Consider the following 26,508-nt stretch of genomic DNA (forward strand, 5'->3'; position numbering starts at 1 on the left):
ACAAATATTTCTCAAAAGTAGGGAAGAAAGATATGTATACTATAATAACAAAGGATTCTAATTATTTTCATTTTCATCAAATAATATTTTAATTAATAAGAAACCTTATTTATATAGAACAGTGCCTCGTACTTATGTCTTTATAATTATATAAAGTGACTTAGTTTTAAGCAAGCACAAAATTTAGGATTTTATGCAAAGTTGCACACATGCCAAAAAGGAACTACCTTTCTCAATTGTGCAAATCTTCAGCCTAATTGTCAGTGAAAGGTTTCATTGACTGATACATATTAAAAAAAACATTGCTTATTTTATTCACAAATTTCAAAGGCATCATGTTCTATATCAGGGGTGTCAAACTCAATTTCATTGAGGCCCGCATCAGGGTTGTATTTGACTGTGGGGGGGCGTGGACAGCTCAATGCCACTCATGTCAGGTGTGCCTCTGGTGGCCCAAGCACTCTGCCAGCAAAAACAGGCTCCCGAGCTCCATTCTCAGGCATGGCGGCCTCCTGCAACCCTCTGCCATGAAAATGGAGCTCACAAGAGCCTCACGCGGCCCTCCCAAGCTCCATTTTTGCTGGCAGAGGCACCGTGGGCCAGTCCTTCACTGTTTCCAGGGCGGCCCTGCTGGCCAAATCTAAGCAACCCCGTGAGTCTTGAGTTTGACACTCTTGTTCTGTATATTATTTCTACTAAGCTAACTAATAAAACAAGGTACATTAAATTAATAGATATTGAAAAGGAGAAGGGATTTCAAAAAATTAGCACAGTTGCGGATTATTATTATTTTTTGCAGATTTGTTCCAGATGCCAAAGAACATCCTTAATAATAACAACACTGCTGAAATGAAAAAAAACCTGCACCAATCTATCTTGTCAAGGAATATTTTTTGCATTAATAATTGACTTTTTTCTTCTTCATCAAACCATTTCTGTTTTGTACTCTGCACATCTTCCAAAGTCCTTTCTTGCATTCTGGTGGCAGTTCCCTTGTGCATGCCTTTTACTTTTGTTTCATGTATTGGTTTCAGCAATTGGCAGATACTTGGCTTGACAATAGGTTCAGAAATACATTCCCCTACAAATGAATGAGCATGCTCATCAGGGACCACACGTCGGTTATATAGTTATTGTAGGAAACTAGAGAATAGGGAGTTAATCTTCTCATTCTTCTTAGCAAGACATTTACAAAAGCAAGAACTGTTGGATGGCATAAAATCCATGCAGCAGAGCTGGAACAATACATGTCTAAAACTATGAAGCTGCAGTTCAAGAGCATTCCATTTTTCCTGCATTAGGTCTTGCCAAACAAAGTAATTTCTTCTGTCCTGAAGTAAGGTGAAAGCTGTACAGTCAATAAACAGCTTGCAGGATAATCAACATTCTACAGTCCTTTTCCTGTTACACAATAATGGGAATAAGAAGATTATTTCCTGTTATATAATGTACAACGATACAAGTATTGTTGCAGAAGAGTTTTTAACAACAAACTACAAGCAAGTAGGTACTTCTTTACAGTGCCTTGTCAGAAATTGAACTACTGGCTCATTTCAGTTATGACCTGTATTGATTTCTCTTCTGCCTTAGAGAAATACAGGTTGAAAGAAGGTGAATGTTGCTGTGACCAATCATGGCTTGGTAGGGGACAACTGTTGTAATAAAGGACTTAAGTAATACCAGACAGCATGTTGTAATATTTACACAGATGGTTATAATGAACCTCATGAAGTCTACCTTGTGGTACAGATATTAAACAATAGCTATTACGGGTAAGAAGTTAAAATCCAGCAAAAAGTGTATGATGAAACTGGGTTTCCTAATCAAACCCTATGAATTAGAAAAATATGTGTTGGGGATAAACAATACTGTATTGCCCCCACCCCCACCCCCCACCCCCCCAAAAAGAAGGAACGACAATGCCATCCTGTTCAGGCAAAAATATCATTGCAATATTGGGAATGATATAATAAAAGTAAATACTGAGCCTCTTGAGGTAAAATCAATTTCAACTTTGGTCTTCTAATGTATTTGTTCTGTCACTATCATTCTTACATGTACTTTCAACTTTTATATTTTTATATATGTCATTTTTTTGGTATGCTATATATTTGCTGTTGATTTATATGTTTTAATTTTATTTTAATTCTGGCAAGCTTCCTTGAAACAATAAGTTGTCTTCAAGAAAGAGTTTGTAAGTCTCTTTTTGGCATACATTTCATTAGGTAAAAAACCAGGAACTTTTAAAGTAGCTTCATTTGTTTGAGAAAAAGATCACCAACACAAGTAGTGATATGTAAGGCAGCAATAAAAAGAGTTCAGTATCACAGAATTTGTTTTCAGACTGTCTTAATGTTGAAATATGGGTGTAAGCACCACATTGGGTAATTTGCAATGGAGAAATGTCATAAAATCTTAATTAGATAAGTGTAAGATGCCAAACTATTGTTACTGGGAAAAACATTGGGTGCATTTCTTTTTCAGGTGCTAATTGGAACACTGACAGACCTTATAAGCAGAGCAGAGATAAACAAAAAGCAGATCCTTCTTTTATTATTTATAGCAAAGCTAGAGATTAATTATAGGTGCTACAAGTCAAAGGACTTATCTTTATTGCTGAGTTGACGTGTTATCCATCCACCCTTGAGTCAGCAGAAAACTATACTGGAATGAAATTTGCTGCCTCTGCTTTCAACCCCTATTTTGCCTCTGTATGACTGTTTCAGGCCACCTGTAATTACTTGGCTTTCAACTATTTTTAAAATATGTCTTAAATTTGTATTCAACCCTTATAAAAGTTGGTCTAGCGATGGGTTCAGTTGATTGGGGTTCTTTCCTCTGCAGGATCTGTCCCTGCATCTGAAAAGAAAAGGAGTGAATAAAGCCACCTTCTGAAATTGTTACTTGTTTTTCAGAATTGAAACTGGACACTTCTTCTTTTAAAAGTTTTTTTAAAATAAGCAAAAAAAATCATTATCTAAAATATCACTACAATAATATGAGATTGCCGGTTGCCTGTTTTACAACTAAATGTTAGTTCTTTGAAATGGAAGAAAGAGAAAGATATGCCAGATTGGCAAGAAACAAGGTATACTTTATATCTTTATAGTCTCTATACATTTAATGTTTCTGTAGTTCTGTATCCACTTGTTTTGGGGGTTTGGCCTTTCTTCAACAACTGAGCACATGAAATCCCATTACTTTATAAGAGTTCCGCAACATTAATAGTGGAGCAGCCAGTTGGGCGTTTTCCTAGTGACAAAAATACCTACCTCATAGCTTCACCTTTCTTCCTTTACTGGTGGAGCCAAGGTGCTTTGATGCCTAACTGCCGTATCTCTATGCTTTTTCCTTAGAGCCAAAAAGGTAGCCATCATTTCAGTATACTACTTAATGGCAGCTTCATTTACTTCCTTATGATTTCAAATACAAAGAGACAAAGGCAGAGAGCAAAGATGAATGCTGGCTGGAGTATCAATTTTGCAACTTCCCATTAATCGGTGAAGGCAGCATTTGTCAGTTTCTGGGGAATACTGAATATGTCTGAAGGTTTGAAGTAAGAAAGTGAAGATGGTTGATGTGTGGAAGTGCCTGTAATTTCACATGTTGGAACATGACAATGCTGGCAACATTGAGGACATACAGCAATTTCAGATAAAGAGAAACTGTTTCTTAAATCTGTAGTTGTAAGTGTTCCTGTTAAGAATAAGCTGTGTTGCACATAAAGGTTAAATAAGGAATGTAAGCTCCCTTATTCAAATAGCTTCCCTAGTATGTTTCCAAGTGCAATTCCAAGTATCTATTTTCAGAAAGACAGACTATATTTTCTCTTAGAAGACTAACAGGCTTTTAAGATTTTCAGCACCCATTTGCTCTAGTTTACAACATCAGTTTGGGCTGCTGTTTTAATATGTTCTTGCTTTTTTATTTCAATTTTATTGTGATCTTGAAAGACATATAAATTTCTGGATTAATAAAAAGAGATAGGATTTTGACTGTCATATTTTCACATGCTTATACTTCTTGTCCTGGATAATCAGAATATGATAGCTATTCCTAATTCCATATTTTTGTATGGACTTCATGAAGAAACAACCAACTGAAATTAAATGAAACTTTTGAAAATTCAGTAGGGAAAAGAAGTAAGCATGTGTAGCAGTATTTATTACATTATTACTGGCTGAGGGGGAACTTCTTGCATGAACTATTTCAGTGCAATTCCTTGTTAATTTTGTCCCTGTTTGTCAGATATTCATATCATCTTGCAATAAAAACATTCCTTCTCAGAATGCAGATGTCATATTTTATGCTGCCAGAATTTTCATAATTCCTCTGAAAGAATACATAAAGCGTGCTCCCTCATTTTAGGACTCCCTCCTTAATTGTAAACTTGTAAGTCAGTCAGTGGTGGTTAAACATCTTTAAATATGCACTTTGGTTCTGAAAAGATACACAGTCCTCTTTCTTATGTAAATGGACTTTCAACTGAGAGGCAAAGTTTATTTTTTTTGAAGTATCATCAAACTGATGTAACAATCTGATAAAAAGATTCAGTGTTTAGCTTTGTCAGAAGTTTTTTATCGCCAGATATTTCTGGAAAATCCTGGTATCATATAACTTCACCCTCATTTATTTAGTTTTTTGAAAATTTATTTGTGTATTTCTTAATCCAATATTACTACATAGTCATGTTGGGAGCACTGAAGTGCTTCTGGATTGAAAAGGATTAAATCATCCTCAGAGGTGGTATTCAGCAGGTTCTACCAGTTCTGGAGAACCAGTAGCGGAAATTTTGAGTAGTTCAGAGAACCGGCAAATACCCAAGGCCTGAGGAGATTCAGATGACTACCCATGTTTGGATTCCCAAATAAGCATTAGAGCTTATTTTGGGGGGTGTCTTATTTTTTTTTCAATGTGGGAGCCCTGAGATAAGCTGGTGCATGGTTGCATGGGGCAGTTCCATCACTACCCTGCCTCACCTGGTGGCTCTGGCTATGAACAACCAGACAGAAAGGGTAGGCATCTGCTTTGCAGGCTCTTACTTTGGAGGTAGCACTTATTGGGCACATACATAAAAAACATGCTAGGGCTTATTTTCATGATAGGTCTTGTTTCCAGGGAAATAGTATATCTGCCTACTAGCAAGAATATTCTGTACGGCAGTCCTGCAGATAGTCTTAGGACCCCTCCCTCTGCAGTAGATATCAAGCCACCTTAAATAGGGCCACTAGGCAACTATAGGCAGATGCATTAAAATAAGAGAAATAATAGTGTTTTGCCATGCTTATTACTGCAATGTAATAGCAATAGCACTTAGACTTATACACTGTTTTACAGTGCTTTACAGCCCTCTCTAAGTGGTTTTACAGAATCACCATATTGCCCCCAACAATCTGGATCCTAATTTTACCCACCTTAGAAAGATGAAAGTCAACCTTGGGCCTGGTGTAATTATTTGGCTTTCAACCAAAGTAATAGGTGGCAAAGTAGCAAAGGACTTTTCTTTACTGCTGAGTTGACGTGTTATCCATCCACCCTTGAGTCAGCAGAAAACTATACTGGAATGAAATTTGCTGCCTCTGCTTTCAACCCCTACTTTGCCTCTGTATGACTCTGTTTCAGGCCACCTGTAATTATTTGGCTTTCAACCAAAGTAATAGGTGGCAAAGTGACAAAGATAATAGTAATAGGGACCTTGGGCAATCTTGAAGTAAGGGAGTCAGAAGAAATACAGGAGCATTTTTTCTGTAACACCTTTAATTAAAAGGCATAGGTTTTTACAAGTTGCAGTCACTTCATTGGACTGCAGTAATAGACTGATGTAGAATTTATCTTTCTTCGACAAAAATGTCACCCTTTTACTTGTCTCTAAGATGCTTTTTTAAGAGGCAACTGGACTGGTTTTTCCCTTGCAAAGGAAGAAAACATTTTGCTTCTCATCCAAGAAGCTCCAGGGATTCAGGTAGGAGCAATGGAAGGATTAGTTCCAACGGGATGGTGGGGAGGAGGTTGGGGTTGGAAGAATCATATTTCTTTGCAGTCATCTGGTTTTTAGAACTCTGTTCTGACACCCTCTGCTAGAAAGAAGTTCCCTGAAGATGGGCTCCAGCATGAGCCTGAAAGCTCAGAAGACAAAACCTCTGGTTCCGGAGACTGACCCAGATTGGATCCTGCAACATTATTCTGGACCACATCCATTCACCTTCATTTGTGTTAGCACTCTCCCTGAGAACTCTTGAGGCCAGTTGAGAGTTTATTTGTGTCCTCAGGCTCACCCGTGTCAGAGTGCAAATGGGTGTGGAAACTTCTGGGAACAGCAATGGGTGTGGACCCTTCTTGGAACAAGTAAAAGGAGTTTGGGAATTTTTCAGAACACAACCCTCCCTCAACAGAGGGGGAGGAATCCAGCACCACCTATTTCCCATCTACAACACTGTGGGCTGTGTTCTGAAAAATTCCCAAACTCCTTTTCCTTGTGCATTCAAGTACATTGTTCAGATATTAGATATAAGAATGCCGCTAACCTCACTGTGTTCTTTAAGCAACTGTTGTAAGATTGTAAATGTAGTTTCCATCTCATCCTTGCCTTATGAGTATATGACTTAGATAGGCTGATAATAATACTGTAAAAGATGCCTGGTTTTCCACATATAAATCTTGTGGGCAAAGCACAAAAGCGGTTTAGGCCTGACATCACTTTTAGGCAATATCAGGGGTGTCCAACCTGTGGGCTTCAACTCTCAGAATTCCCTAGCCAGCATAGATACCTCTGGGTTATATTAATGGTTCATACATAGTCCAAAGATTTGTGCCCAAATGATGTGTATCTAATTGACTTTTTTCATTTTTTTTGAAGATTAACTTCTTGGCAACTGATGGCAGGAAAGAATCTGGAAAATATATGCTATGCTAACAGGTTACCAGGTCTGGGATGCAAAAATCCAGATAACTATTAACCAAGCATTATAGAGATATTGAAGTTATTGTTTGACTATATATAGTGGTAATTTGGATTTTTGTAACACATACCTGATAGCTTCATAGCTGACAACTAGGGTTTCCTATCCCAGTGTCCTCATGTGGTGCCTTTCAGAAGACTGTAACAGAAATTTCTAGAATGTTCAAAGGCTTCCCAAGAATGTGGCCTATATTTTTGTTTGCATTATACAACTGGTTGCTATGAGTTTATTGATAAACCCGTAAATCCAATATTGGAAAACTTGAGAAATAGAAAAGAATATTTATAGTTAGGGTTGAATTGTGGGGTCCTAAGCTCAGAGAGCACCAAGGACCCCACAATCTTGAGAAAACTTATTCAGCATTGTTTTGCAGGTATTCTTCTCCTGTTTGGCTATCTTCATGAGAACCTTCATGAGAAGGTTGGAACCAAGAATCTTGTGAGGGAAGAGAACATTGTTTTATTCCATTTACCCAACCTTCTGGCAAAGATTTAAAAATAAATGTGCTAGCCAGGTTTGTGGACAGTTTAATGATCAGAAACTAAAACAACAAAGCTTTTCCTGGGTTGAAACTCTTCACGATGTATGAGTCTGCAGGAGGTAGAATGACTAAAATAGATTAGAAGTGAAGCCAGAAGGAAATATAAAAGAGCTAAAAGAGCTTTTTCAGAAAAAAAGGGAACACAAATAATTTCATGGGCATGTTAAATTTAAACTTTGTTCTTCCTATTTTGGACTATGAGTGCAAATTGAGGTAGTTGTTCTACCTTGAATATTTACAATTCACAGCAATATGGGTTGGAACTTTGAATAATTCATTCATTCCAAGCAGCTGATGTCCATAGGCATTAACCATGTTAATTTATAGCTATGCTAGTTTGAGATGGGAGTAAAGATCAACCCCCAAAAGAAAGTAACATTACCAAGTATTTTTTACACATTGTTGGCAAGTTATTCATTTAAATACACAAGGATTCTATGGTTAAATAATTTTATTCTTTGAAATAAACAAATAAAAAACTACCTAATGATCAATTAGAGTGATAAAAGAATACTGATAACATTAAAGAAACAATTGACAAACATCCTCTAAAATGAACACAATAATGTCATAGTACATCAAAATGTTAAGTCAAGTTTAATGAGGTTTTATCATACTACATGATACTAACACAAATCCAAAGTTGAATATAAGCCATGTAATTTTCCATATTGTATACATAAGGAATCACAATTTATTTTCTCTCTCATATATACACAAATACAAACACAAGACCTATCATCTGATTCACAAATCAGAAGAAGGCTTTATGGTGGGACTTAATTTTATAAGTCTTAAAAATGTACCCAGCATCACAGATTCTTCCATGTATCTTTTTGTTCGACTACTTTTGAGAAGTACAAGTTATATGTTTGTAAGGCATAGGATTATACATTCATCATTAAAATGTGAGACATCATTAATGTTTAAATTTGAAATGTCAAACAGAACAGTCAAAATATATCCATGGCATCTCAAGCAAAGAAGGCAATACTAATTTTGTCTAAGAAAATAGTACTGCAAAATGTGATGCTCCAAATATTGGCTATAGGTAAAAATGGGTATTTCTCATCATATATAATGAGTTATAAGTAATAGTAGACTGAAGCCATTTTTCTTTAAACACGATCAGCTATACAGGAAATCCTTTCGTTTCACGTCCTAATTCTTTTACAAGGCACCGTATGGCTTTCACCAGAAAATCCATTTTCATGTCTGCAGATGGTACCATTAATTGGACTGATGTTTTCATTGTTGAATTCTAACTGGGAACTCCCACCAGTAGGCAACTGAAAGAAATGAGTAATTTGAGAAACAAGCAGATACTGACTTCAACAAATATTTGATCTACTCAGAACAGCCAGAACTATTTCTCATTCCTGCTTTTCACTCATGTAGTTCCAAGGGAGGAATGCAATTTGGCTTGATTGCATTGGATGAATGAGCTGATCAATATATTGATATTCAGAGTTTGTAACTCTTCAAATATTGCAGGGGTGTTCTTATATGTGTGTGTATATACCGTATATACAGTGTATAAACATTACACATGCACATACAAATACATATCAGAACTCATGTTATATAGAAAATATAATTATAAAATTGAGTTTTTGAGAGGAGAGAAGAAGGCAAGAAAACATACAGTATTTCAAGATATTTTTGTCGATTTTTATTTGTGAATTGATGGACTAATGTGTTGGAATGACTGATGAGAATATATATGAGAAAGTGACACAGACTGGAAATATTTGCTCCAATATTAGTGACTGTACATGTATTACCGTAATTATGTTAAAAAAAAGCAAATTTACTTTTTCCAAACTTACTTTTCTTTTAGACTGTGTATTTGTAGGTAGACTGTTTTTAGCCCTGATTTGAGTTGCTTTTTCTAAATCTAGAAAACAAAATAAATTTATTTTATTATGAATAACCTCTTTGAGTGTAAATAAATATAAATAATTTATCACACAATTGCACTTGAAGATCACCTAATTCAGTTCCATTTAGTATAACGATTCTAAGCTCGAAGTCCAATGCATCTTGAAGCAGCAGGATGGACAAATAAAATCCATGCAATCCTTCTTTAAATTTGCTCTTTTTAAAATTGTGTATTAAATTTATTAAATTATTGGAGTCTGTAGTTCATAACCAATCCTAGCTCTTAGCTTGTCAAAGCTGTAAAGCAGTAAAGTTGTTTTATTCCCCTCTGGATTCCATGCAAAGAATACCTTTCAACAACAGTTATCTAAATTATACAAAGGACTTACCTGAGAGCTGAAAGCCATTAAATGTTGTTTATTGGAACAGATTATATACAATCTAAGACTTTATCTACAATGATCATGCAGGTGGTTATGGAATTATTACATTAGTTTTAAGGATGAAGTCTTATTTTCCCCCTAGTTTGTACTAGCCTAGGTTCTCCATTGAATGGACTTATGGGTTTCCCATTTGCTAAGACACTGAGCAAAGCTATGGCCACCTCCACTCCTTCTCCTGTGGGTCAATGATTACATACCACTTTCTTCCTATTATAGAGCGGTATATTATTAGATGGTGGCTTTTAAAATAAACCTAGACAAAGTCAGTATTCTACTTTACCTGTAAGGAGCTCATCAATTTGCTCAACTACAAACTTTGCATCTTCCATGCTGAAGCACATGGGTGGCTTAAATTTCAAGACATTCCTATAAGGCCCATCTGCACTCAGAAGGATCTTCCTTTCTTTCAGCCTAATTAGATAGAAGCAAAAAATTACTTTTGAACACAAAGAAAAATGTGTGATGTTTAATTTTAAGAAATTACAACTACTTTTAATCTGGGTGAATTTAGTAACATTCTGGTGGTGGCAGAGTTTCAGAATATATACATACATACATGCTGTACATTCTTACATACTACCGGAAGCATAATAGGAGGAGAATTCATGGGACTTCCATGAATTTTCAGGAAGACATGGGATCTTAGGAATAAGTAGACATCTTACAGCAATAATATATTCAGCAATTTCCCTTTCCTGATGCCTCAACTGCCTAAGGAAGGCAATGCACTCTGTATTTTGGTGGGACTAGTTTCTTGGCAAAGTTAAATAAATAGGTAAAAATGAGCTCCTGCTTCTTAGGGATTTATTTACTTCAGTTTAATATTACGTTTTGATAAGATATTTACTTGTAAATGATATGCTGGGCTTCAGCAGTAGCTGGAGTTCTCCTTATTTGATCTTTCACAAGGTCCACACCAATAAATAAGCCAGCACCCCTACAAACATAATAAAGGACAAATGTAACAGTATGAAAAATCACATTTCACTATTAATAGGTCACTTCATGATAGCTGGGTGTGTTTATATGTGTTTGTCTTTCTGTGTGTGGGCTTGTGCAGGCAAAATTGCCAAGTGCTAGTCCCAAGGTGCTTTTTCAGGCAGCAACTGGCCTTTCTTGTTTTTTCTTTTTCTTTGAGGATGTTTCACTTCTCATCCAAGAAGCTTCTTCAGCCCCGAGAGAATAGTGGGGAATGGAAGGATTTATATTCCTTGCAGACAGCTGATAATTTGCATCCTTTTAGAGGGTCTTTGAAGCCCTTGGAAGTTTATCTGTGTCCTCGGGGTCACCTGAGTGGTGCTCCTGCTCCCTGTAGTCTGCAATTTTTTTCTTCTGGAAATCCATTCTTATTCCCATACCACTCAAAGGATGTTCATCCCAAATTGTATAGCTAAAAGTCTAGAGATTCTCAGTCACCCAGGTCATGGTTTTCCCAAGTGCTAGGAAGACTTTTCTACAACGATGTCCGTGGGGAGAGGGGTCAAAAAAAGTCAAGATGGCAGTCACCACCATGCAACTGAACCCTGCCTCTTTTTCACACGTACCGCACAGAGCACCTTAACTTTTCTGACCCCTTTCTCCAAGGGGATACTTCTGCTTTCCTTTGAATTTGGAGCACAGGCAGGAGCTTCTTAGGCTACTCTTTCTCTGTGGCAACAGGAAGGAATGCCAGAACAGCTTATCTCTAAGAATGTAACATCCGGATATCGATCAAACATTAGCTAAATATACACTAGCTTTAACCAGCAGAAAGAAAATTTGCAGTGATTAGCCACCCTTGAAAAAGTTTTCCTTGTTTACCATAGAAATTAAGAGTTCCAACTGGCATCTGTACTAGCAGAACTGGTAAAGAAGCAGTTACTTCCTCAGAAACAGTTTTTAATCTATGCTGGCCTTTAGAAGATAAGTGTCATCATTCTAAACTAGATCTAGAAATTGTAAAATTCTTTCAGCATAGGCTAGATATCTTTATCTTCACCACAACGTAACAAATAACTTAGTAGTTGTATCTTGAACTAACTATCTTTTTCTTCATAGTCTTCCAAAGCAGCTTATTAGTCTTGCATTACTTTAGTTGTTATTAGAGCTCTGAGGGTAGTATGTAACAGTAAGGTTTATTTGACCAATGCATAGGTTTTCCTTTATGCTGTTCTGGATGATGGTAATAACCTAAAAGTAAATTTTACCTTACCTGACATCTCCCACCAATGAATGCTTTTTCTGTTGTTCCTTGAGTAGTCCAAAGAGATAGTTTCCAACACGCGTGGCATTACCCTGTAGATCTTCCTTTTCTATTATATCCAAGACAGCCAGACCAATTGCACAAGATACCGGGTTGCCACCAAACTGAAAGCAAGAATAGGATAGCAATTTCAAATATCTCTTTCCCCTAAATGTGACCTTATTTTACCAAGAGCAACTCTATATTTGAAGGGCTGTGAGAGGAGATGGCTTTTTGACAACATTCTCTATTTGAAAGATTGTGTGGTCCAATTTAGAGAGGATAAGAATGAAACAGTACAAAGCTAACCTTCAGCATCTCAGTAATGCACTGAGTATGTACACAAATCACTTAATCAGTCTTCATAATTGCCTTATTAAATATTCTACTTCCTTTCAAATCAGGCTGGCTGATTTACATTTTAGTAGCATAAGTACTATAGTTTCCATTTTGGAACGTATCATTACATACTTAATTTGTATTCTGATGATCTGAACTTATAATTTAACTATGATTATAACACTAAAAGTGATACTCACAGTATTGAAGTACTCTAAGCCTGAGGCACCAAAGGCTTCTGCAATTTCTCTTGTTGTAACAACACAAGACATTGGATGGCCATTGCCAATGGGCTTCCCCATAGTGACAATGTCAGGCACAAAGTCTTCCCCTTGCAGCTGGAATGCCCAGAAATTCTTCCCAACTCGACCAAATCCAACTTGGACTTCATCTGCTATGAAAACTCCTCCTGCTTTGTGGACAAATCTGAACATTAAAGAAAAAAAACAGTTCAGATATGTCATTATGACTTTAGGTAACCATTGATTTGTGACTTTCTCCCACATGATAAAATGATTAATTATATGAACTTTAAACACAGCACCTAAAAAATTCCTTTGAGATCTGAGAAATGCAAATACTGCTATTGTTATAAAATACATACTGCACTCTTTATTAGAGTGATTCATCAGAGCCTGAAAGGAATCTAATGGACTTGAAACATTGCCTGGGGCCCAACATACTGCTGGTTTTTAGTTATTGAAAGGCCAAATCAAATGAAAAATTTGAAATTACTACCTTTGATCAGAAAAATCATGAGGCATATTGTTTATAAAACTATTTCCTCAATATATGCATAAGGGTGCCGGGTCTGGATGCTTTTCTAAATCACTCTTTGTATTATTTACTCTATACATATTCATTCTGATATTCATTTCAAATTAATTTGCTATATACATGCTAAAAATAAAACAAGGGAAATATTAAGTGGCATGATAACTCTTCTCAGTTTCCCTAATTATATACATTACTAGGAACAGTGCATGCTAAGATATTACAGTGAAAAAAAATCACTGTCATTGCTATTGGGTATTTGCCAAAATTTTCTTGTTACAAGTTGTCTGTTACTTCAGGGAACAAAAATCACAACCACAACCCACTATTTCTAAAAAGGTACCAGTGTTTCTCCGAAAGTAAGACCCCGACTTATATTTTTTTGCCATCAAAAAAGGCACCAGGTCTTATTAGGATGTTGTCCACTGACTCACCTCACTTGCATGTGTCACCCCCCATCTCCATCTCCATCCCGCCCCCATCCCCATCCTAGCTTAATTTTTAGCTATGCACCCTGGAGAGAGTGGGATCTTACTTAGGGTTTATTTGGGGGTAGGGCTTATATTGGCTGCACATGTAAAAATCAAACTAGGACTTACTTTCTGAGTAGGTTATTTTTGGGGAAAACATGGTAGAATGGCTATATTGCTATATTGAAAATTGTAGGAAGGCACGATAGTAGATTGGAGAACTGCTGCTAATTGTCCTGCTACAATTAAGCCATTCCACGCACTATACATACTGTGCCACTTTCTGGAAATAGCCTGCAGGTGGAATTATTTGGCCTCCACAACTCTGCATGGATTCAGCAATAAAGGCAGCAATCTAAGTCAGAGAAGATGTTGCAGAAGAAGGTGTTAAAGAAAGAATGGTCCTCAGCCTAGTCTTTGCAAATGACCCAATAATTAAATGTAGGCTATCAAAACAAGGAAAGTAAATGAACAAAGAGTTTGGGCAATTGTATAGATAACTATGAGTAAGGGATGCCCAATTTTTCAATGCCAGGTCAGGCATTCAATTGAATTATTAAATTACCACAAAAATTTATTGAGAAAGTGTTGGACTGATCTTCAAAGTCTACCAACATTTAAGTATCTACTTTAGATGGAATGCCCAAAGAGATTTTACTTCCAGATTATCTGATAAATGATGAGGTTCCATATTTGATTAATCATTTATTATTCCAAATCCCCAAATATCAAAAGAATATTTGGCACGTTCTTTTATTATATATGGTACACTGGAATATCCAGTTGCATCTCCCCTTTTCTTAGCTAAGATACCTAAACATATTGCCCCGGGGGGTAATGTTCCACAGAGTGAAATTTTGGACATCCCTGCTTTAGAAAAAGTTCACAAAAAAGAGCCACTTAACAAAAAGAAACCTACATTTAAAAGTAATTCCAGTTGCTGGGAATAAAACAATACAAATAAACACAAAGACATCATGTCAAATCAAGAGTCAGTATCAGCTCTTTGGTAGTCCAGAACATGAAGCTTACTTTTTTCTCTGTTTTTTTGCCCTCAGCATTAAGCCATTGCTGCCCCCAAAACTGCCTGCAGTGCACGTTTGCTATTTATCTGACTGCCTCCCACACTTTGCGCAACCCTCCCTGAGAATCTGTAGGTTCCATGGTAGCTGGGCAGGAGGGTCTTCCTGGAAAGAAGGTCATGCGGTAACGTGTAAAGAAGGGCACATAGACTTGAAGAGGTACACTACAGCCAGGCAGTAGAAGATTTCCCATTGTCTGTAAAACGTTATCACAGGTTTACGGCACCAAAACCTATAAAGATATATATGAAAAGGAAGAGAAACAGACAAAGGGAAGAAAATAGAAACTACCTGTTAGATTTTGTTTTTAAAAAACTGGTTAAGGATTTAAAGACTGATAGATTTCTGGACTTTAAGGTAGTTGAGAGAAAATAAGTTAAAAAATGATGCAGCACTTTTTAGGACTTGGTAAACATCCCTGGAAAATGTATTATTATCATTATTTATTAGTTTGTTTTTTGTTAAAGATGGGTAGTGCTTCGGATCTGATTGGGAAGAATTAGGTACAGAGATGTAGTACCTCCTTGTGAATTATTAAAGCAGTCTTAGTCATAAGGTTGCTGTGGAAAAGCTCCTACAGTTGCTGTGGAAACCTGAAAATGACACAGCTGCTTTAATGAACTGCAGATAAGTGTTAGATTTGTAGTATACTATGCTCTAAAGTGCTTCAAATAAATCAGAAGCATTGCATATCCTTAATTCTATACATTTAGATAATTTTAAATTACTTTTAAATTTACTTTTGTTGATCCTTTTATGATGGTGATCTTTGTACCGTAATTAATTATGTTAACAAAGTCTATTATTCTGAAATTCCTTTTTAAAAATCACTTTAAAATATTTGGAATTGCTGATTTTAAATAGCAATTTTTGCCTCACGTGTATATCAAATCCTTTGGTATTTGCTTAAGTAAGAAGCCTTTCTTACTTGAACTTTTAGTTAACCAGAGTGTTTTATTTTAAACCCAATCATACTAAATTGTGTTTTGTTATCCTTTTATCCTTTTGTATTTATTTTGATTGAGTTTGGTGGATAAGGTTTTGTGGTTTCTAATTCTAAATTCTGTTTCACCTTTTTCAGTTAAAATGCTAAACAGTTTTAATGATGATTGAGAATCCCAAGAGTTGTAATCTAACAATTTTGGCAAATGCTAGGCTACGGAAGGCAGCTTTATTATATACTATTTTATTATATACTAGTTTTCCTTTAGGTATTACAACCAAGTTAATGTATTATTATGTAACTTGCTGGAAGCTTGGTGAGACAGATAATGACGTACTGGAAGTCCTTTTCTAAGAGCAGAAGTAAACTGGAGTGTAAAACATATTTCTGGGGCATCCATGGAACCGTACTGATTTTCTGAATTCAGTATTGTCTGAAAGAAGACATGTAGTGAAATTGTTGGGCTTTCAGTATCATCTTTTTGTAGTATGGAACTATCTGTTGATTTTGTTCATTTATTTTTTACATTTTGAACTGCCCATCTCTCTCAAAGAGGGACCCTGGGGAGTCCCTCTTAAATTAAATTAAATAATAAACCACCTGTAGTTTGAAAACAAAATGCTGTGGCTTTTAAAGTAAACAAGCTTCATCTTTTTCTAATCAGTTTGGAAAATTGCTTTACTTCTTTTCAGCAGTTAGGAACCTTTGGATCCATAAGTCTCAAAACAGCAGGTGAGTTTTCTTCAATCATTAGTGAAGAAATTTTAAATCCAAGTCTGGGGAGTGTCCATAAAATATTCAAACGTAAGAACAGCGTATGAAAGTTAAAATTTTAGAAAGAGACAAGGTTGGTTAAACACTGCTAACATTAACACTGTTAACATTTAATTTAAAAAGAGGGAGGGCTTTCAAAGCACTAGCCAGCCCTGTGTCTGTGTGTTCTTTGGGCTCTCCACACGAGGCTGCAGAGTCACATTTTGTCTTCTTTTCAGAAGTGCAGGAGAATGGGGGCCTCCCTCACCTTCATGGGGAAAATATTCCAAAGGGTGGGTGGGGGGACAATGACTCTTTGACTCTTTAAAGAACTCTTTAAGTTCTTTAACTGACAGGGTATGTAACATACCTTCCTTTCTGACTGGGTGAGATGGGCTGATGTAATGGGAATTTTAATTTTGCTACAAGTTGCACACTCCATGCATTCCAATTCATGTTTAGGTATAGGTTTAGGATAAAGGATATCCATTCAAATACTGCTTACAATTCACAGATGGAAGCTTTGTGGGTCTTCAAACTATTATATTAGTTTGCAAAACAGGATCCCTCAGCATAAATAGAGAAAACAGACTTTTGCTAGGATACTTCCTGTTCACAGCCACAAAAAGATGTCAGGAAGGTAAAGAGATAGATGGGAAATCCAGATTTATTAAAACCATGTCGGTCCTCATTTAAAACAGTGCTTGTAAAACTCACAAATTTAAATTAAAGAGGATAGGGAATACCTTAAAATCCAGAATCTGTTTAAAAAATGAAAGACATTTCAATTATATAAGATAGTTAAGTGGTTTTAATCAGGATGAACATTGATAGATTGGGAAGAAGCAAGAGAAATCTTTTAAAAAAAAAAGTTCAAGAGCTAATGTACCTTATGACCATTCTTTTGAGCTTTTTCGATAATATTTCTCACATCATCAGCATAAGCACCTGCTGGATCTTCATGGTCTTCTCTATACTTCCCTCTGTAGATATCTGGGGAAGGGGCCTAAAAGGCAAGACAAATCTTTGAAATATTCATTTCAATGCAAATTCCCTTCCAGAAGACATAGCAAAGCTATACTTAACAACCAGTAACCTTTCTCTCTGCGCATATGAGTCTATGCAAAGTACATATTGAGTTTTGATTTTTAAGGCCTTTTACATGAAAATAATACCAGATTGCTTGGAAGCCTGCCCTGTTTTAGCTCAATAGATCCAACTTCTATGTAGGCTTATGCAGGAATTGACAGTAACAATATGTTGGTAGGGAGAACTTCGAAAACTTGAAATATAATTAATACTCACCACATGTACAAATTCCTTTTTGGCCTCTTTTCCCAGCTGATTAAATTTATATGGACTGATATCAATCAAGGAAGTCACGTGACCATGATAAGCACTAAAAAAAAATCATGAGTACAGTGTGATTCAAAATACAGGGATGATGATTAAGGTTTTGGACTTGGATTGGGAAGACTCAGTCTAAGGTCCAGTCTCATTATGCACATGCAGCTGACTAGAGGACCTTGGGCCACTAATATGTCTCAGTTCATTTCTCCTCACAGAGTTCTTAGGATAACATTAGAGACCTCTGTGTGTGTGTGTCATTTTTGGACTACCCGAGAGACCAGGCTGAAGACAGATCACCATGGAGTAAATCTATGTGGTTGCTAAGAGTAAATATGAACTTGATGAATAAATCTGTCTGTATCTATCTATCCATCCATCATAGTCAGTCTCTATCTATCTATTTATCTATCTATCTATCTATCTATCTATCTATCTATCTATCTATCTATCTATCTATCTATCATCTCTATGTGAAGAAAAGCAGACTATCATGAGTATAATAATAAATAAATAACCCACTGGTGGCACATGGTTAAGTACAGCATTTGTAGCCCATAGTCTAGAGCAGGGGTGTCAAATTAAAGGCCCTGTGGGGGGGAGGGAATCTGGCCTGCAGGGTGCTTAGATCTGGCCCGTGGGGCTGCCTTGGAAACAGTGAAGGACTGACCTGGGGTGCCTCTGCCAGTGAAAACAGAGCTTGGGGCTGCTGGCAGAGGGCTGCAGGAGGCATTATTGTGGCCGATAATGGGGCCCAGGAGGGCTGCGCGTGCCCCCCCAGCTCCGTTTTCACTGGCAGGAGGCCCTCACGGCTAAAAACAGACCTCAGGAGCCTGTTTTCGCTGGCAGAGAGCTCGGGCCACCACAGGTGCCCCCGACACGAGTGACGTCAAGCTGGCCATGCCTCCCACCCCCGAGGTCAAACACAACCCTAATGCAGCCCTCAATGAAATCAAGTTTGACACCCCTGGTCTAGAGCTTGATCCTAATTGGTTGGCTCAGCCTTTCATCCTTCCAATGTCAGGAAAATGAGGGCCTAGATTGTTGGGGGCAATATGCAAATAATGCTGACATTACAAGCCACCCAGTGAGTGCTGTAAAGCACTATGGGACAGTATGTAAGTTCAGATTCTAATGCTAAATGCTAAAAAGTAAATAAAATGGTTCTACTGAATAATTACAGATCAACCAACTCATCCTCCCACATTTCATATAAATGACTGAGGTTGTACAGCTCAAAGTGAATTTCTATATGAATAAAAATTCATCATAAACTATGCCTGCATTTATGTGATTCAAGGCAACGGAGAATCAGCTATTGTAGCACTTATTATTTTATGTTGCAAAGAGCTAACGTCACACATACACTCTGCACACTTACTGGTCAAGGGTTATCACATCATAGTGACCACTGTACTGCCGAGCCAGGCGCAAAGCAAGGTCATTTGCTTCAGAGCTGTAAAAGAGTATTAGAAAAGCAGTTCAGGGGTTTTAGCCCAAAACATAGTAATTGAAACAAACAGCAGAAATGTGTTTGTGGCATAAACACAATATTAAAATATTAACATTGCAGGTTGTTACATCTGTTTCAATCAGATAAAAGCAACTGCCTGAACTGCAATCAAACTTGCATAATACAACAGGTTTCTCTTTGGGCATTAAAACCAAAATGTTGCCCATACATATTTCCACACATCTATAGAATCTTTGGTTAAGGAACTTTGGCAGTTGCCAAAAAATGAATTTAATTATTTCTAAACATGATTGTGACAGAGTTTCTTAAGCAGGATTTATTAACAAAAAGGGATTGGTGTTAAAATAAATAGCAGGAACTATTTGTCATTCAAAACCAATATGCCCTCAACTACATGAAGGAGAAAGGAAAAAAAAATCTTTCTTAACAGGCTTCTTATGATCCAGGGAGCTGGCAGAAAAGTCCTTCCAACATACCCAGAGTTCACAAAGTAGCAAACCGAAAGCTTCTCTGGTAGGGTAGTTGTGAGGCGTTTGGCGTACTGGACCAGATTGTCATGCAGGAATCGAGAATTGGTATTAAGCAGCTCCATTTGTTTCACTGCAGCCTTGACTACATCAGGATGGCTGTGTCCAACTAGAAAGGATCAAGTACAGGAAAGCTCTTAGTCCACGGATCTCTCTAGCAACACTGTGTAAGGTTCTTATTCTGCCCTGGCTTAACGGTTTGCTTTCACCATTGCTGTAGACACGTATCAAAATGAAGGCAATTATTGCCTGGTTCGGTGTGGCTTTTGGTTGTTAATTAGGATGTTGACCCTTACCATCCTAACTGACCATATAAATACAACACATAGAACAGCCCAACGCACACATTCTGCGGACAAAGAAGTTTGCTGAGGATGGGTTCCAGCACGAGCCCCAAAAGCTTGGAAAACTAAACCTTTGGTCCTGGTGACCAACTCAGATTGGATCCTTCAACTTATCAAATTTTTTCTTTTGCTCAGCATAGCTGTCCCTGTGGGTCTAGAACAGGGGTGTCAAACTCAAGAATCCAGGTCGTGGCATGCTTAGATCTGACCCACGGGGCCACCCTGAAAACAGCAAAGGACCGGCCTGCAGTGCTTCTGTCAGCAAAAAAGGAGATCGGGAGGGCCATGCACAGCCCATCGGGCTCCATTTTCAGCCACGATGGCTTCCTGCAGCCTTCTGCCAGCGAAAACAGAGCCTGGGTGGGCCACGCACCATCCCCCTGGGCTCTGTTTTCACTGGCAGGGGGCTGCAAGAGGCCATCGCAGCCAAAAATGAAGCTTCAATGAGTGAAGTTGAGCTGGCCATGCCCCCCCTGGCTGCCACCCCCCAGCCACATACACCTCCCAGTCCCCCAACCCTGATGCAGCCCCCCAGTCCCCCAACCCTCAATAAAATCAAGTTTACACTCCTGGTCTGAAAAGATACAGATGCTGGACCATGCTCCTTTGTGAGGAAATCCTTTTTCCCCTTTACTTAAGCTTTCTTTTCTAAACTTGACAAGAAAGATGATGAAAATGTATGTACTTTGTCCATTAACGGAAACATTTCTGGTAGAAAATGTGAGCTTCATGCCATTGCTTGTGTTATACCTAATGCGTCAATTTGGTAATTTGATTGTAGTTGATGTTGGGACATTAGCAGAATCCTAAATTCTTACCGTGTGCTACATTGTTAATGCAATCCAAGTATTTTTCTCCATTCTCATCGAACATATATTGTCCACGAGCCTGTACAATCTTAATGGGATCTTTAGCAAAGAAAACTTTGCATGATGGCCTGTAAGAGATGATACCGAATTGTTTTAGTTTGGATCAGCTCAACAGCGTTGCTAAGCGTACATGTATACAAACACAAAAATGCTTTGCATTCTTGACTTTCAGTGGTCCTTTAGCACTGAGACCTATTCATGTGCTTGGCGATACATTAAACAGAGCTGAAGTTCATGATGCATGCACATTCATTGTTCAGTGTGAGGAATTTGAAGAAAGGCCGTGCCAGGTCAAAACAGCTAACATGACAATTCAGTTTAGCCAATTCAGTCATTAATCTGCAAGACACTTAGTGATGACAGCAAGTGTTGATATACCAATGGAGTTGGGTGTCTGAATTGGAATCACAGTTCTACTGTAATCTGTTAACTGAGAACTTTTTTCCTACAATCCATTTTGAAAACCATATGAACAGGTTCCTCTGTTCCAAGCTAAGAACCTCAATCAAGTTTTAACCAAGTAACCATTTTGAAACAATAGACCTTTAAACACATTATAAAAAAGGAGAGCAACCCCCCCCCCCCACTTCCTGTCTGACCTGTCCTAGATTTGTTTCTGGGGATGAATGGAAAGGTTCATTCCATCTGGGGAATAAATTGTGTGCAAGGAAAGACAAATCAATAAAACTGTTATTGAGGGGAAAAAAACCCAATCTAAATAACTTACAAGTCTGTCTACTTTTATGTTTGGAAGGTTTTATTTATATACCAGCAAAGACAAAATAGGGTTGTTGTTTTTTTGCAACCGTGTTTTGCAAAAACTCTGAAGAAACAACCCTTATTTGTTTGTACGGAATTTTTGTCTTGGAAACCAACTTTGGTTTTGCATAATATCAGCAGGCTGATTTTGCAAGAATTACCAGTACACTTGCTGATGGTTACATAAACCGATGGTTATATATCAGCATGTCAACACTGGCATCTAAAATTGGCTCATCTAATCCAATTCATGATACATGCATCTTAGCTTGCTTACTATATTTATCACATATTCTTTAGGGAAATTAACACTGATCTAGTCTCTTAGGTGTTGATTTTTACAGAAGTGAAATCATTCGAAACCAAGATATGAAAGCATGGGTGGAAGATAGAAATGAAAAAGTGAAATATTTTCACTATTTATAGGACTTCCACACATTACAAAATAAAAATAAGTATACTGCAAGTGTAAATGTCACTGAAAGTTAGTAAATGTAGGAACAATAAAAATTAAAAGTTTCTAAAATGCAACCTGTAATGCAAAATCAAACAGCAATAAGCAATCGGTCTAGTTTATGTAAGATTTGTTTAAAATGTATGCAACTGCAACAGAACTCTGCAGAGCTCAGGAAAAAAACTCCATGCAGGTTTTGTTGGCTTTTATAGGGAAATTTGAAACTAATAAAAAAGGAAGAATTCACAGGAGCTTGTAAACCAAGGGTAGCTGTATGTCTTTTCCATTGTAAAAATTCTGAAAGTAACAGGTTTCAGAAAAGGTGTTATTCTGGTAAGTAAATATGCCACTCGGTAAGGAAGCCTCAGTATTATCTTCAGCATTAACCCTAAACCCGGGGTCTCCAACCTTAAACCAGGGGTCTCGCAACCCTAAACCAGGGGTTTCCAACCTTGGCCACTTGAAGACTTGTGGACTTCAAATCCCAGAACCCTAAACCAGGGGTCCCTCAACCCTAAACCAGGGGTTTCCAACCTTGGCCACTTGAAGACTTGTGGACTTCAAATCCCAGAACCCTAAACCAGGGGTCCCTCAACCCTAAACCAGGGGTTTCCAACCTTGGCCACTTGAAGACTTGTGGACTTCAACTCCCAGAATTCTGGGAGTTGAAGTCCACAAGTCTTCAAGTGGCCAAGGTTGAGACCCCTGCCCTAAACCGTCCAGAGGGGAGCCCTCTTCCCATTCTGGACGCGCCCAGGCTGACTTTCAAAGGGAAGTCCATCTTCAGCTGGACGGGTTCTTTCCCGTCGGGAAAAATTGGCGGCCTCGGACTGAGGGCCAGAGTAGAAGGGCGACCCTCCCCGCTCCATCCGCCCAGCTCCCTGGGCTTGGCCCTCTCCGCTCACCCGATGTGTTTCTGCCGCAGTGCGAGGGTCTCCGCTTTGCTGTACACCTCCATCCTCCTGGGCGCTCCCGAAAGATCTCCCGCTGTCCGCAGCCGTCGGGGACTCGCTGGGTGCCAGCCCGGCCGGCGAGAGGCATCTTCCTTATATCCCGCGCCGCCTGGGGGTCGGACTCCGCCTCCACGGCCCGCTGCCAACCTGCCTTGCCCATCCCGGATCTTTCCGCCTTTCGCCCCAGGCCAGGCCTGGCTGGGCCAGCCGCATAGCCGGGCGACGGGGGCAGCGCCAGGAGGGCGGCCGTTCTTGCTCCGGCGGTCACGTGCAGAGCGAATGACTCCCTCCGCCTTCCAGGCTATTTCTCCCTCCGTCAGGAACGCCGCTGGCCAGCCACGGTCTGGCACGAGTCGGCCACGCTGCGAAGGGGAGGCGTCAGGAGACGGTCCTGTAACCATGAAGTACCGTGGATTGTTTTAATTCCAGGGCTTACAAAAAAAATTCAGTCCAGCTATACACCGAAGTATCCGAACTAGACTGGGTTGTTTCTCTCTGTCATATATGAGGGTATAGACATAATTTTGTTTTTTTATTTTATTTTACTTTTTATTTTATTTTATTTATTTATTTATCTATTTTTACTCTGTCATGGTCATGTAGTGTATATTGGAGGGGTGACCCTTTGAAAGCTATATGCAATGAAATTTCGTTTTTAATGTATGCCGATTAGTGTACATTCAAATTGACAAAGTTATTCTATTCTATTCTATTCTATTCTATTCTATTCTATTCTATTCTATTCTATTCTATTCTATTCTATTCTATTCTTATCTTTCCTATCCTATCCTATCCTGTCCTGTCCTGTCCTATCCTTCTCTATTATATTCTTCTGTTCCCTAGTCTGTTCTGTTCCTATCTATCCTTATCTTTCCTATCCTATCCCATCCCTTTCTTCTCTATTATATTCTACTATTCCCTATTCTGTTCTGTTCCATTATATTCTATTCTTATCTTCCCTGTCCTATCCCATCCTTTTCTTCTCTTCTACTCCCCTACCTTGGCATCCCTGTTGGTCATTCACTTATTTGTTTAAAAACGCCTGAAAAGGTTTTGGAAATCTTTTATTTCCAATTCATCCAATCATGAGGGGTGTTCTTTTGAACCATTTGGTATTTATCTTCTGAAGCAGCACAAGTGGCTTGTTTTCAGATATGAAATAGTAATAGCTTTTATCTACTTCTTTAGCCTATGTCCCAAAGGTGTTTTTTCAAGAGGCAACTGGGCTTTCTTGTTTTTCTTTGAAGACGTTTCTCTTCTCATCCAAGAAGCTTCTTCAGTTCTGACTTCCCTACCATCCAGAGCCGAAGAAGCTTCTTGGATGAGAAGCAAAAAGCCTTCAAAGAAAAACAAGAAAGTCCAGTTGCCTCTTGAAAAGCACTTTTGGGACAACTATGACCTGGATGCCTGAGAATCTCCATAGACATTCTTCAGCCTATACATATTTAATCAGTGCTGGAAAGAATACTGTTATGACTTCAACTAAAGCAGTATTTCAGATTCTTACCTCCAACACAAATGTCCATTCATTGACCATGAATGTGAACTGATACATTTGATAGAATTCAGCTATTGTCTTTTTCTAGGCTCAGGAATTATTAAAGGAGATTTGCTCACTGGAGAGGAGTCAAACTATGGTAAAAAGATGAAAGATCACAAGTCACCAAATTGAGTAAACAAGGTCGTATTGAATATGTTTGACTGACTGTCCCAAGGACTTATCTTTGGATTGGATTGTTCCAAAAGGAACAACTGAGCTATTGACTTAACTGAGCTTTATATAAGAGCTGATGTCTTCACATCAGGTTGTTCCAGCGCAGCAGGCAAAAACAAAAAAACAACCCCAGAATATAAATACGTTGTGGCTTGCTGAGGCATGAATTCTATGCCTACATATTTAATATGTTTAATCTGCTTAACAAGGTATCCCTGGGGGACTATATATCTTGAATCTTTTGGCAAAAACAGCAACCTTCTTCCTTTGATAATTAATAAAAATATTATTATTATTACAGTACTGAATATCAGTCCTTAATGATTTCATAGCTAAATCCTTCAGACAGTTGTTTTTATAGCCTAGCATATCGGCTCCAAATTAGCCTTCAGCAGTCTTTGAATCAACATACTGAATTACATAAATCTAGTATCAGGTTAAGCAAATATATCACTACAGCAAATATATTCATAAGCTGTGTTAGTTGAATACAACAACAAAAACAAAAGACTAAGGTGCTTTAAAACCTCACAAGTACTGGGTCTCTGCTCATTTAATTATGTCTGTGAAATGCTATTTTTACAGATATCCATACCCAAACATATAAAGAACAAAGGAAAACACAAAACAAGTAACCATGGAGTTATTTTCTTACCCTAATCCTTCTCATCACCCTTTCCTATTGCTCTTAATGATTATTAATCAGCCCCTACCACGTTGAACTAAGGGTGCCAAGTACTATTAAGGCTCAGTCCTGGGCCAGTATTCCAATTTCAGGAGTCAGTATCGCATTTGACCCTACTGGCTTGATACCTCTGCCATTGTCAGACAACTACCAATCTCCCTTGTACTGTACCTGTGTGGAAGACCTTTGCAATATTGGCATCTCTGTTAAATTTAGACCATTTAAATCTAGAAAAGGCAAAATCAATAGTAAAAGAAAGAATTAAGGATCTGGATTGCCAAAGTGCTCCTCAATTCTATTGCCAAATATTAGATAGCCGCAAGACCTTTACTGAGGGATATGTATACACTCTTGTGCTGTCCAGAAAGTTTAGAGTTAATGGGATTTGGGATAGTTAGTTAGGAATTGAGAGCTGTCCCCTTAAGGGAATGCATCATGGTAAATGTAGTTAAAGTATCCTGGGAAATGTAGTTCATATCATGTGGCCACATCTGTAACCCTGATTGGTCACTGAATTGACCCTTGGTGGGTTGGGGGAGGTTTCTTCACTCTTGCCTGAACACAGCCCCATGGTAGCATCTCTACCACCTGCTTCTACGATATGGGATGAAAGGGATAAGAGATAACCATCTTTTTACCCAGAAAGACAGATATGCACAGGATTGGACATTAAAAAGAATCTCATCATAACTGTGAGTTATTGAGGATGCCTGATGAACCAATAAAAAAGACTTTGTATGGATGCTTTGTGGAGTTTATCTATCTGCCTTTGTACAGGACAGAATAACTCTAACCCTAAGCAAATATAGATGGATCTTTTCCAGAGTCTGCTTTGATGCCCTCCCTTCAGCACTCCTGGTGGAAAGATTTCAAGAGACTCCTAATTTACAGAAAACGATTCTTGTGGATCCAGGGATCATTTTGTCCATGTCCTCATAAGGTGACATTTTTAGGTGTCTTCAAGACGTGTTTTGAA

The 26,508-nt window shown here is 38.1% G+C and overlaps 1 protein-coding gene across 1 annotated transcript; it reads right to left on the reverse strand.

Annotated features, from left to right (window-relative positions):
* Positions 1 to 8,078: 8,078 nt before the first annotated feature.
* On the reverse strand, positions 8,079 to 23,400 carry ETNPPL (ethanolamine-phosphate phospho-lyase). The gene is made up of 13 exons (XM_026698227.2): positions 23,086 to 23,400; positions 20,917 to 21,035; positions 19,704 to 19,863; positions 19,135 to 19,209; positions 17,712 to 17,805; positions 17,296 to 17,412; positions 13,901 to 13,983; positions 12,585 to 12,810; positions 12,016 to 12,170; positions 10,672 to 10,761; positions 10,105 to 10,235; positions 9,330 to 9,397; positions 8,079 to 8,789 (listed from the first exon to the last, which is right to left on the reverse strand). Exons 1-13 carry the CDS (start codon positions 23,136 to 23,138, stop codon positions 8,655 to 8,657), a joined length of 1,506 nt encoding a protein of 501 aa, XP_026554012.1. The 5' UTR covers positions 23,139 to 23,400; the 3' UTR covers positions 8,079 to 8,654.
* Between the last annotated feature and the right edge of the window lie 3,108 nt (positions 23,401 to 26,508).

The sequence above is a fragment of the Pseudonaja textilis genome, chromosome 6 (genome assembly GCF_049901715.1).
Source record: "Pseudonaja textilis isolate UNSWEBS1 chromosome 6, rPseTex1.2, whole genome shotgun sequence".
Lineage (NCBI taxonomy): Eukaryota > Metazoa > Chordata > Lepidosauria > Squamata > Elapidae > Pseudonaja > Pseudonaja textilis.